Source organism: Fusarium keratoplasticum, chromosome 7 (genome assembly GCF_025433545.1).
Source record: "Fusarium keratoplasticum isolate Fu6.1 chromosome 7, whole genome shotgun sequence".
NCBI lineage: Eukaryota > Fungi > Ascomycota > Sordariomycetes > Hypocreales > Nectriaceae > Fusarium > Fusarium keratoplasticum.
In genome coordinates this window covers 929,753-942,654 of record NC_070535.1, presented here as the reverse complement: position 1 = coordinate 942,654, position 12,902 = coordinate 929,753, and the positions used below count along the sequence as shown (strand labels likewise).

General features: G+C 50.1%; 3 protein-coding genes across 3 annotated transcripts; 1 reads left to right on the top strand and 2 right to left on the bottom strand.

Annotated features, from left to right (window-relative positions):
* Positions 1–2,008: 2,008 nt before the first annotated feature.
* NCS57_00945900 (uncharacterized protein) lies at positions 2,009–3,121 on the bottom strand (the record flags this gene model as incomplete). The annotated part of the gene is made up of 4 exons (XM_053059234.1): positions 2,009–2,448; positions 2,506–2,657; positions 2,714–2,891; positions 2,953–3,121. The coding sequence occupies 4 exons, from the start codon at positions 3,119–3,121 to the stop codon at positions 2,009–2,011; spliced, it is 939 nt and encodes a 312-aa protein (XP_052911305.1).
* A 1,219-nt stretch (positions 3,122–4,340) lies between these two features.
* NCS57_00945800 (uncharacterized protein) lies at positions 4,341–6,885 on the bottom strand (the record flags this gene model as incomplete). Its single annotated transcript, XM_053059233.1, has 3 exons — positions 4,341–4,598; positions 4,651–5,454; positions 5,515–6,885. 3 exons carry the CDS (start codon positions 6,883–6,885, stop codon positions 4,341–4,343), a joined length of 2,433 nt encoding a protein of 810 aa, XP_052911304.1.
* A 2,593-nt stretch (positions 6,886–9,478) lies between these two features.
* Positions 9,479–10,018, top strand: NCS57_00945700 (uncharacterized protein; the record flags this gene model as incomplete). The annotated part of the gene is made up of 1 exon (XM_053059232.1): positions 9,479–10,018. The coding sequence occupies one exon, from the start codon at positions 9,479–9,481 to the stop codon at positions 10,016–10,018; it is 540 nt and encodes a 179-aa protein (XP_052911303.1).
* Between the last annotated feature and the right edge of the window lie 2,884 nt (positions 10,019–12,902).

The window sequence follows — 12,902 nt, the reverse complement described above, 5'->3', positions numbered from 1 at the left end:
ACGAGTGTACTCCTACGCTCTGGCAAGATATGGCCCGACGTCGATGGCTAGAAGATTCCCTTATGTCACGGCTCAAGCTTCCGAGGCCTTTACCCGCTGAGTTGCGGCGAAACATATCGGGCTACCTCCTGCGAGAGTACTCGGTTTCCATCCTGGAATCTCTATGCCCTGATTCCACCCCAGTTCCCACGACAGTGAACTTGTCGGCACCACTCGCTGAGCTCCATGTCGATTTCGAAGGCCAGACCTATGTCCGCTCTCTCGTACATAGACCAACAGAGGCCAGCCCCAAGTGGGCGCCAAGTACCATCTATGTGTCCCATGATTACCAAGGCATCGTGAAAGTAATAATCACCGACACTAGAACCACCCCCGAAACCGAACGGGTCCACGGAATTTGGTGGAAGACCTTGAAGAGACCGGGCCCAGGCGGCCACTTGGAGCTACATGGTGACGTATGTTTTTCTAGCACAAGCTATTAAGAGGATCAGCTAAACCATACAATCTAGGGCGTCAAGCTACGCGACATCACTTGGCATGACGAGTTTGGGAATACCGCCAGTACCCGTAACAAGCCTTCATGGGCTATGCCGCAGCCTCCGGACCATCGGGTACGGCTTCGCAAGTTCTGCGACCTCGAAAACGCGCCTCCACTTCTAGCAGATCTCTTTCAGTATAACACACCGGGTACTACTGGATACTCAGCTCGCTGCGGACCTACGCCTCTTGCCTTTCACTCTCATCATTCAGATGATGACCTGTCCCCTTATCAAGAAACTTCGTTCCAGTCAGTCTGGGTTCATATGTCCCTTCACAGAGATGAGGTCATCTCGAAAGTCTGGAAGCGAGGACACAATTCCATGTTGGATTTAGCTATGGCTTTCGAGACAAATAAGCAACGGACAATGTTGTTGGGAGGATGGTCACTTCCCAATCTACGTAGGCATGGATGGACTCTTCTTGCGACTCCAGAGGGAACTCCAAACCACTTCTTCTTCGACCTCACTCCGCGCGGGATTCGCACCCTTCTTTTCGAGTCGCTCCCCCCTGCTCCAACGACCTCCCAGCCACGTCTTCCAGTCCCATTGTCTCCTCGCCCGATATCCGGGACGCTCGAAGTGTTCTACTGGTCTTCCGCTCTCACGGAGAATATTATCGAGATATTGCCGTCCTATCATCACAGAGAGGGCCAGTTCCAGATTGTTGGCCTCCTGTTCACGTACCTAGATGGAACAAAAGCATGCGTCGGACAGGTTCGACTTGACCAGCTTGGCCCGACGCTTATACCGGACTATTCTCAGAGACTCTACCTCGGCTTCACGGGTCTAAAAGAATGTCCTTCCGTGAAAGAGGTCAAACTATCGCCTACACCGCCAAATGGTAGTCATCTGTCGTGGTTCGAGGTTTCATGGGGCGAACGGCTGGAATGGTGGTTTTCTTACCGGCAATGTCGAGTTTGGCAAGGCTATCGCGCGAGTCCAGAAACAAAAGAGTCTTGAATTTGTTGTAGTTGCTGAGGTGGCAGTAGCAAGAGACAGGCAATAAAGGTTGCATTAAATTGTGAGGCACGCTCTCAGAGTGCAGCATTTTAACCCTAGTTGCCCGATACATCGTTCAAGGGCTAGTTTAGACAAACAGACAACGGAATCCTCAGAACATGCGAGAGTATCTCTCAAGGTACTTAGATTTGCCGAGGCTTCGTAGCAAAGGTTCCCCGGCAAGGTGTTATAGGGTACAATGGTATGTACAAGGGCATATAACAGGCCACTAGTGTCTATCTTGTTGGCTCCTTCTCGCACCGATCTGTTCCTCCTGAACATACAGGCCAGCAACATTGATGAGGTCGAACAATGTTTATCAGCAACATTTGCTTACAGTTGCCTCTGTGTCATCAGTTCTTTTGTTTCATATCGGTATATAATATTACGAAGCAACACCAATCAATATGGTATCAAATCATCCCCAACTCCCTCTTTCAAATGCAGTTAGTCGTGTCCACAGCATATTGCTAATGTTGCACGTCCGCCCTCGCGTTAAAAGGCCTCTTATCTACCGGTGCTTCCATCTCGGCCACATGCTGCTCAGCCGGGAGTTCTACCACTGGCGCGCTGTGTTTGGTGTCGCCCGGCATTTCGCGGGGCCCTTGGATATCATCCCCTGCAAACTTTCGCTGAAGGCCCATGAAGCCTCGGTCAGACTTCTCTGCGTCATGACGATGCTTTCTCCCCATGCGGTAGGCAATGTAGAAACCACAGGCGACCAGGCAAAGGCCTGCGATTGCCCCGACTACGATGCCGGCGATTGCACCGCCGCTGAGACCCTTTGTCCCACTATTATTTCCAGGTTCTCCCGTCTCGCTTGAAGTCGAGGATGTCGCCGAGCCGGCCGTTGTCGAGTCGTCGGTGGTTGCTGGCGCTTCGGTGGCCGTGGACGAATCAGTAGTCGTGACTACAGATCACAAGTCAGCGGATTGGGTGCTCTTAAGGTACGCAAAACTCTTCTTACGGTCTGTTCTGTACTCGCGGTAAAACTTGGTATAGGGTTTGTCGCTGCCTGGGGGTTGTAGAAACGTCTTGCAATCGATCATGTACTGGGCTCCTTTTTCGCCCTCCTCGTTGGAGTCGTATACGGTGAGCGTTGTGCAATAATCGCCGCCGCTGAGGTCAGATATTAGCCAAGCGGAGCGAAGCCAAAGTCCAAAGACGGGGCCTACCAAGAGTTCGTCCCTGATGTATTCTCTATCACGTTGGTGAATTGCACATAGCCGTTGTCGTTGCATTCAGTAGCAATCCATTCCCAGCTTTTATCGCAGCGCGCGAATGTCCGAGTGTCGCCAGCAACCCTGAGACCCGTCCAGAAACTCGAATCCTCCCGGCACATGAAAGAGTGCACTATAACGCAACCGTCAGTTCGTCGTCTCGGTGTCGAAAGGAGCATTCCGGGAAGAGATACCGGTTCCACCACTGTTCATGTAGGAGCCGACCACATTGTCTTGCGGTTTCGGGGGGGCCGTCGGGATAAGTGAGGTCATTTCGGTTCGTGTCTCCAGGAATTCTGACCAAAAGGTTGAATCATCTGCACTGGGCCCCTCCCGCTTTTGAGGGTGCAACAGTACAGCCATCTTGATCGACCTCGAAGCACAAAAAAGAATTAGACCTGTTTTCCAGGTGAGAATTATGGCAAGATTCCGCAGAGGTCGGCTGGGATTTGGGAGACAAAACCAGCATTAAAAGAGGGACATCAGGTATTTTATTTTTCACGGTGCTCAGCCTGCCTGCCTACAGTCCTTCATGTTCCTTCAAGGCACAGCTGTTTCAGATACCTATTAAAGGTGATGTTCTTCTCCATACGATGTCAGCCCGCAGCTGGCCAAGGCTCACAGGGCAAAATGCTCCACTGTGATTTGTGAAGTTGTTAACAGGGGACTTGGCGATTAGTGGCAAGAGACATCTGATACCTTCTTCAAGCGCGAGCCTATTATGGAGAAGAAAGTACCCTGATCTTTCAGCTTTACCCCTGCTGCAATCCTTTGCTTAGCAGCTGCAAGGGTTCCATCATCCGATGAGCGCTGTCCGAGAGCGCAGGTAGCTCTCAGTCTTTTCCGGGACTCGCAATTAGAGAGAGTAGGGTTGAAATCAGCACTGTTTCATTCTTCTCTGGCTGAATGAGTGCTCTCGTTCTGTACCGAGCGCTATCTGATCTTGCTGGGGGCTCAGTGTGACTCTGCTTTGGCATTCGAAAAAGAATTTCGTCAAGGACACTGCCATAATTCGTATAGATCCCTGCTGGGTCCGGCATGGCACAGCGACATTCGCGCAGATAAGGATCGAACGCTGCTGGGCTTGGGCTTTGACCCTTGCCAGTGGGTTAGTGATGGACCGCGGACCCCGGACTTAGCTGCTCGGGCTGGTCGCCCAAGACAGAGTAGGCTCCAGGGGGTTGAGGTGGCGTCTGCTCTTTTGCTGTCAGACAGGATCAGCCCTACATTAATACCTTGCTCGCTTGGCAGCTCACCGTCGTTCTTGTTTGCATCCTATTATAGGACCAGCCCTGACACCTAAACCACCATACAGGCGACGACATTTCAGGATGAACGGTCGACCACTAAAATCAACAATAGTTGCACAATTTCATCCTCGCACTAACGTCTGACATGGCATTAAACAAGGCAGTTTCCACAGGCTCGCGTGCGGCTACCGGGTAGCTAAGGGAGTCTAGAAACAGGAGTTGTTCAAAGTCATTGTTCACTTATCTAAGTAGCAGTACTAGAAGAAAGACAATAAAGAGCAGCAAAGGATTATCAGGAATACCTTCAAAGCATAATACCTCAACCAAGTCTATCACCAAACAGCCGGTCCAGAAAACTTGGCTTGGAAGTCCTCCAGACAGGTGAGTGCTTTCGTCAAGATAGCCAGCTTTTTCTCGCATTCAGTGCGCTTCTTGATCTCATGTTCCTTCTCGCCGGCAATTTTTGAGATTGTATCTGCATCTTGCTCTGAGATTATATCATGGGTGAAAATCTCGTATGGGAGCTTCTCCAGCAGACCGCTCTGGATCACCAGAGCATTGACATACAGCACAAAAGATAAGGAAGACAACTAATTGCTTGTGAGAATCAATCACATAGGGGTGGCATTATTCATCACGTACCTTGTAGTAGTTATCCATTGTCGAAATAGCACGACGTACCGCAATCTCCTGAGGGCCAGGTTGCTTGGAGACATCTGGCTGGTCTTGGCCACCGTCTTTGACTGCAGGCTCCAGGATGGTTTCTTTGACCTTGTCTAGCAAGATATTGGCCAGTGCACTTTGGGGAGTGCTTAGCCCGGCAGAAGTGAAAGCTGTTCGGACGATATTCTCCATGACTTCCGATGAAAGGGCATTCTCACATTGTTCTCGGACCTTCTCGCCGATAACTTGCGATGGCGGATCTCTGCTAGATTCTTGGGGGTTATCCCCTAGCTCACACATGAAATCATGGAAAGCAGGATTCATCCCGTTATGGCATCGTAGAAGCTCCTCCAACTTCTCCTCTGCGCTGTGACGAAGCTTTTCCAGGCGACCGTTGATGATGTACCGCTTGAGGTATGGAAGAAGCGAAGGCTGAATGGAATGCTGCAGCGCCAAATGCACAAACCGATCAATGGCCCCCCACACAAGCTCCAGGTGACGACTAGATATGGCCTCCCATCGAGAAGTTTCCTGGCGAAAAAGGCGGGAAATCATAGCCGGGTTGACCTCGTCCAAACTTTCCGTCCCCCTCCATTTGGCCGCCATATCCATCACTCTCTCTTTGAAACTCTCGTAACTCTCTTGATAGGGCTCGTCGAAAGACTCGTAATCTTGATAGGTTTCTGGACGTAAGATCTCCCAATTTAGGTGCCCTCGATACTGGTCGTCTTCACCATCGTCATATTCTCCTTTGAGTTTGCTTTCAGATTCTTCTTCATGTCCCTACTCATTGTCAGCCTCATTGCCGTGACCATTGGGATCTTCTGGGTTTTCAAATCTAACATTCTTCCGGCCTCTTTTTAGAACAAAACCGTCGCCGGCAATGTCGTCGGTAGTATCGCTGGTAGTGTCGCTCACAGATTCGTCATTGGAGTCGGGTTCCGAAACTTTCGTAAGCTTCCCTTTCTCCTTCATTGCAGAGTTGAACAACAGATTCATAACCCTCACCACGGCTTGTAGTCGCTTATCCTGGCTCCTTTGGCTGAGGCCTCCTGGGTCTTTCGGGTCGTTGAAAAAGGTTTGTAGTCGAACTGGCACGGTTCCCTCCCCGTAGTGACCATTGACAGCGCTGCAACATAACGTTTGGAAATCTCCGGCCATGCGTGCCAAATAGTCACGCTGCACTTGCTCCGATGTCCTCCCCTTACCCAGGAGGTTGACTTTACGGTTGAGATGGTCTCTTTGTCCTTTAATTTCGACGATAAGACTGTCAAGGTGCCGTTGGATCTGACTTGCCAGGAATGTGCTGAGTCTTGGTCGCAAATGCGCAATTCCCTTGCACTCTTCGTCCGTCGTTAGGAGATTCTCTCTGAAGAATTCAGCCTCAATCGTGTCGCGATCTTGTCCGCTCATTCTCTCATTGTGAGTTCTGTTTCTGAGGAAATGCCAACCGTGCTGGGGTTTCCAGTCTCCCTCGTTTGTGAGCGTGAGCCATGTTTCCCGTTCTTGCCGGTCGCATAACTTGTCGAGCTTAGTGATTATCCCAAGGCTCCTCTTGCCGTCGGAATCCGCATGGGTCTCCTTGATCTGCTGAGGGATGAGCATGTTCGTCCACGCGTCACTGGCGCTGAGAACAGGGAGGAGGGCGTTGCGTGGCTCCTTGATGTATTTCTGCACCATGTTGTTCACAAAAACTTTGTCGTCTTGATTCTGGCCGCTCGTAGATGAGTAAAAAAGCCCGGGAAGGTCGACGATGGTGAGTGGGTATCTCTCAGGACCTGATACTGTGATCTTGAGTACCTTGCCACTGAAATGTCTCTTTTCAGTTGAGCCTGGAGGGTGATCCATGATTAGAGAGGATGCCTCCTCAATCGCAGCAGCCAAGCCCTCTGAGTCGTCCAAGGAAAGCTGCCTCGAGAACCGCGCAAGAACGCTGTTCCCCACAGCGCCATCTCCGGTGACGATGGTCACGGTCATCGACTCCTCGCTCGACTTGCGTTGGACCACTTCGGTGGGAAATCGGGTACAGAGACCCTCTTTGACTGGGAAGGGTATATTGCAGATGGCCTCGAGCACGGAACTCTTGCCGCTGTTCTGGTCTCCGATGACAACGAGCTTCGGGATGAGCTCGCTCCGGATACCTGCATCTCGGAGGCTGTCGATGGCATCAAAGACTTCTGCGTACGAGTCTGAAAGTTGGGTCAAAAATGCCATGTTTGAGTGTGAGGCTCCAGATATGGTGGAATTGGGTTTTGGGTGACTGAAAAAGAGGTATCAAAAAAGATTCGTAGCTCAGGTTGGCGTGAGACTTGTGGTGTCTTGTCTGATCGTTGCTGTTCTGTTCGACATTCGGGAAGAATCACAGCCCTATTTATGCCATTGGGGCCAGATAGTTACAATCAAATGTCACCAAGACATATCAGACTCTCATTGCCGTTTCCATCCCATTCTATGGATGGCGTTTGAGGCCAACTCACTTGCGCACAGTGGCACCATCACCCCTCTTACGCCACATATGCGAGGGCATTTCAGTATCAACTACTATTAGATAGTCTGCCTAGATCAGCAACTGATTACTTGATTTGGGTTCTCGGTCTAACGGGCTCTGATCGGTTCAAGCAAAGCCTGCATTAAACGAGGCGGTTTCTGCATGGGCATTTCGGCTTGTCCAATACCTCTGTTCATGTGTGTGGGGAATGGCGTAGCCAAGAGCAAATTGGAAAAGGACAGCCTGCTGATAAAAACTACTTGTGAAAATTCCATATACAGGTCCTACTCTATGTACTTATTAACATTGCGGTGTGCATTGATATTGGCAGAGCGAAGAGGTGTTTCGCACAACCCTCTCTCGAGGTAAACTCTCCAAACCCTCAGCTTTCATCTCCATCCCAACTTGATTTGCGTCTATTCTCTTGCCTACAGCCCGACGATGTTCCCGGCCCCAATGACCTCGGTGCATTCGGTCACCTGCCGCAAGGCACCAACTCAGGCCGAGTGGGAGAGGCTCCGACCAACTATCACCCGAATCTGGCTCCATCAGGCGCGTCACCTGAAGGGCCTGGTCAACACACTTCGCACCCAGTATGGACTCGCTGTAACGTATGTTTCCGCCTTGACAGCGCTTTTTCGATCCTTCCTAACATAGTTAACAGCGAAAAAACTTGCCGAACTCGGATTCAGCAGTGGGGTTTATCTACCTATCGGAAATCTGGCACACAGGCAAGACGGAACGCTTCGACCCAACCTGTCCGGACGCGCAAAGGACGCAGGTATCAGAGTCAAGTCTGCCCTGGAGACCCATCCGGTCAGGGTCCTGCCGCCTACAGTCTCTCAACAGCCGCTGCATATCAATCCCATGAGCTTGTTCTGTATTCCGTGGATCGATTCGTCTATCCCGTATTCCAGGATTCCACGCCAAGGTTCAACCACAGGGATTTGATTCGCCCCAGATTTGAGGAAGACTATTGTCTCAGTTGGCAGGGAATCGCTGACCTTTACAAAAGCTCTGAAGGGTACTTCAGGGGCGGATGCATGAAAAAGTTTGTCAATGGGATAAAGAAAGCCCATCTGGAGCTGCGCATTTTGGTATCACTCTGGCCTGATGCTTCCAAGGACATGCAAAAACTACACTACCATATGATGATTAGTAGATTTTGGCGCATCTGCCATGTGCTGTTGAAGTTGGACAGCGCATGGCCCCAGTATGAGTTCTCTTTTGTCCTGGACTTTTTGATCGAGTTCCTGAAACTCATATCGTGGCTCTGTGGTGAGCCATACCCATTTCTTCAACTCCTGTCTGTCCTCGCCCGAGCGAGTAAGGCGGAGATGCATCTCATGTTGAGATATGGCGTTGAACGAACGATTGGTGTTATGGGGCCGGCATTGAATCAGCGACAAGGCAAGATGGTGTTTGGATACTGGACCAGCCATGTGTACGTAGCCTGATTTCCTCCTTATCTGTGGGTTGACATTCAAGTCAATCGTCATTTTTGAGATCAAGTCTTGCGTGTGCCATTGGGAACTTGGTGAAGCCTTCAAAGCAGCCCCCAACCACAACGTCAAAGAGCATCGTTGTGGACACATGCCGACATTAAAACCCAATGCCTAAAGACACCAATCTCAGCAATCTATGAGATCTAGATAGATAAAGGTAACACCTCGGATTTCGTCAAGTCCATTGTTTACCCGGAAAATCGTCTTCTTATTGGCCAATGCTGTTGGGTTGACAAGACAATTACTGGCTGCCCAAAGACAGTGAAGCGACGATAACCACTGGCAAAAGGCGCCTCTATGTTACACAGGCAATCCATGCTCCCGACAGGCACACATCGTAATACTGTTATCTCTTGTGGCGATGTTGACGCCCAAGTTCTCTCCAACCCTGCGCCACGTCATATGGATGGTCTTACAACCGGATTCCCTGCAAACCCCTATAAATGGGCGCCAATGGGTAAACGCCTCGTTCAGTTCACGAGTATGCAGTCAGTGAGGCCTCAACGAGGGAATACCAACGACCGGGCCTCAGGCCAAGACTGGGCAGATTGATGACGATTTTGTACAATGATGATGGTGTTGGGCTCGCTTTGCTCTAGCGATTGACATACAAATACCCATCTCGTGCCCTTCGATTCCAATGTCTTTTTTAGAACTCTCAACATTGTCTGCGAGCTCGCATCCTTTAATTCCAAGCCCTTCAAGCACTCTACCATCAATCACCAACATCTCAACACCTACCTACGCACTTGGAAGTTTTTCCACAATCAACAAACCTTGATCTAGTGAGCTCCCCTTTGTTCCTTTACCCAAAATGGCATTCCTCCTTCAATGGATCCAAACTCTACCAGGGCTAACCATCCTCAAGCACGACCAAGGCATGAGGTCTGTCACTTTGCTAGGAGCGAGCTGCCGCGTCAGCTCCCCAGACAAAGGCGCACAATACCGAGTCACATACCCCGACGACAACGTCGGCGAAATCGCAATTTTCAACGATGGGGAGGAAGAAATTCAGCTCCATGCTCTATTCTACTGTCAGGAAATCGTTCTCGACTCGGACCTGACAGTGGAATGGACCAAGGCCTGGCTGCGCTGTGTCAAGGTTGGGAACGCCATCAAGGACATTGAAGCCCGTGTTGCTATCGGCTGTGATACCCTTCCAGCTGTGAACGCCAAGGGCCCGGATACCGTCCCGAATGATAGACGAACCTGGGAGTGGAGGTTTCCACTCGAGGAGGAGGATGACCATGTCCGCACCTGCACTGGGGACGCGATTGCGGTGCGCATTGGAGTCAAGCTTGCATCCAAGGAGGGCATTCATATTCGCTCTCTCAAGCTGGGTTATGAGCTGTAAGGGGTTTTGTGGAAGCCGGCATCAGGGGGGGAAGGGGTTGGGGACTAGTCATGTCACAATCTTGGGGCTTGCGAACAGAAACGTGAAAGAACGGGGTAGTAACTAGCGCAGTAGAACATTTTATTCGCACAAGCATGGTCCGCTTTGTACCTCCTCTTCAGTGATATTGGCGCCTTTAGATAGAAGCTTCCGGCGTAATACGATATTGAGTTTATTTTCGTGTTTATTTCGATGGGCAGTTGTTGGACTATGAGTCATTATCCACTACCCAACCTAAAGTCTATCTCCTCAAGTCTCATAAATACTCGCTCTGGAAACGAAGTAGTCCACCCGGCTTCACTTGTCAATTCTCTTTATCACACAGAAACTCGAGAACCGCGGTCCTCTAGTATCTACTACCTCACCAACGGAAACCTCCATCTCTTTGCTCCAGTCACTCACGATGGAGGGTACATTTCACCGCTTTGCCGAACTGCCCTGGGAGCTGAGAGACCAGATTTGGAATCTAGCTGTCCGACTATCCCGTCCAGGGGTGCAGATATTCAAGTTGTACGATCCCGAGACAGAACCCTACTTGAACAACGCAATGGACGTCTCTTTTGATGATTACTATCGCCATAACAACTACGGCATTGCTATACCGGATCGCAACGACAACAACTCATCAGCTTACCTCGTTGACGGGGGGTTGTGGACTGTCTGCAAAGAGTCAAGGCGCGTTATGGAGCATAGATCCAAGAGTCAGCGCGCGTCGCGTGAGAAGATTAATCGCATGCAACCCCAAAATAAACCAGATGCCCTGGCAACAGGGTACTATAAGGACCATGATGGGAACTCTCACTATTTCACTGTTCTCCCTTACCAAGATCTATTTCTGTTTCAACTCGAAGACCCAGCAACAATTGATTGGGAACAGTTTCCCGGGGAAATCCCACTCGGAGCCTCGATATGGAGATTCCATGGGCGCCTGAACATCGCATTGGAATTCAAGCCGGAATGGGGGCTTCAGCTGGGAGGGCACATCAACAAATATGAAAGACTTCCCATCGTCGAGACATTCAGTCGAATGGTTATGGCTCTTGGCGCGTCGTCATACATCTGGCTCGTAGACTATAACATCAGACGCAAGCAAGCTATGGCTGGGGAAGAATCGTCTACACCTAACAAGGAACCCACGGCTTTTTACGCCCGTGACCGGCGACTTGTCGAAGTGGTTCTGGAGGAATAGGAGTATGTTAATGAAGCAGAGGTGCGAGAAGATGCATCAAATGAGTTCTTTGGGGACTATTATTCTTCAATCACCTTTGTCGACACAGTAAACAGCGTCACCCATGACCACTGATATAGTAGTCACTGGCACCGCAGGAGCTGGGACACGCCCCACGAATACCCATGCCCAATCGGGCTTCTTGGCTGGGATAATCTCGTAACTTAGACAGCCCTCTCATTGAGCATCTCCATAGGGCCCGAAAATCGATAACCGATACAAGCAGTCTAGGTCTCTAGGACCACGACACGGGCTTCCAGAATATGTCTCATTGCGGACGACGTCGCGATGATAACTGGGAGATAACAAACATCTGCACAGATAGATACGTGTAATATAATTTTGCTCAAGCCATCATACTTGGGAAGAAATTGGCCGAAGTGAGTCTGTAGGCAAAACTGCAGGTGACATTCATGTTTCTATTCCATAAAACCTGCCCTTGCCCATTCCTTTGGTATCTCTCGATACCGCGCCAGTTCGTTTCTGAGCATTACCTATGGCCCTCTGTTACGATACTATCACCCATTCTCCCTGAGCATGAAGAATGATTCTTGTGTAAGGATTAAAAACAATGCGTTGGAGTTAAGGGGGACGGCGTCAGCGCCACCATTTGCAGTAGTTTCGAATCAAGGGAGGACATGCAAATCTTGATCTCAGAAGTTGTGCATCGGACTTTGGTGAGCGCTATGACAAGGACGGAGATAAGGATTCAGGCCGTCACAGCTGGAAGGGCTAGAACGAAAGAGGGGCACTCAAATCGGATACAGTGGTTTGTGAATGCTTTCGAACTGTTGGAGTTTGGGATGGCAATGCACTGTACTACATTTCGTAACGTTGGCATGGAGCTGAGGGAGCTTGGTGGATTACTGGACATCCTGGTTGAGATTTTAGCTCGGCAGTGACGGAACACTCCTTGGTGGCAGTGTGGGGATGTTACATTTGACTTAGCATTAGTTGTGATGGAATCAAGGATGTTTCCTTTCGTAGATACTGTAGATACTGTAGTGAATCATGGATTGTAACAAGAAAGGAGCTCGAATAAGCATGACGCAAGCTGATTACTGATTAAGACGGCAATTCGATTGCCCATCACTCTAATAAGGTCCGGGACCTAAGAAATTAGCGTCCGATCTCTTCGAATCTTTCCGTGCCGGTGTTGGGTTTAAGTTACCGGCCAGGGAAAACTCCGAGTGGAAGATGCTCGGAGTCTTCCGCGCCGTTCAGCCGCAAGAGGCTAACACAAGGGCTGACAGCTTAACACAACTTCTTGACCTCTTGTAAATGCCATTTAGTGTCTATGATTGTTGTATATCTCACCTTTCGTCATGTTCAGTCACTGTAAGCAGCCAAGATAGCATCTAGGCCCAGCGGGTCCACGGCACGGCAAGTACCTCCCGCCATCACCATCATTTTTTATCATTGATACGATATCCGTTCAAGCCAGTCAGCAGCCGACCGCTCCGGGGAGTTGCAGAGGGAAGCTCCGTTCCGTTGGTTGTCAATCAATCTTGTTGACAGCTTGTCTGGCGGACCTTCTCGCGAGAAGTTCTTTGGGAAGATGAGAGACAGAAACATCTATATAAGGGGGTCGTTGAACGGCATAGGAAACAATCTCAT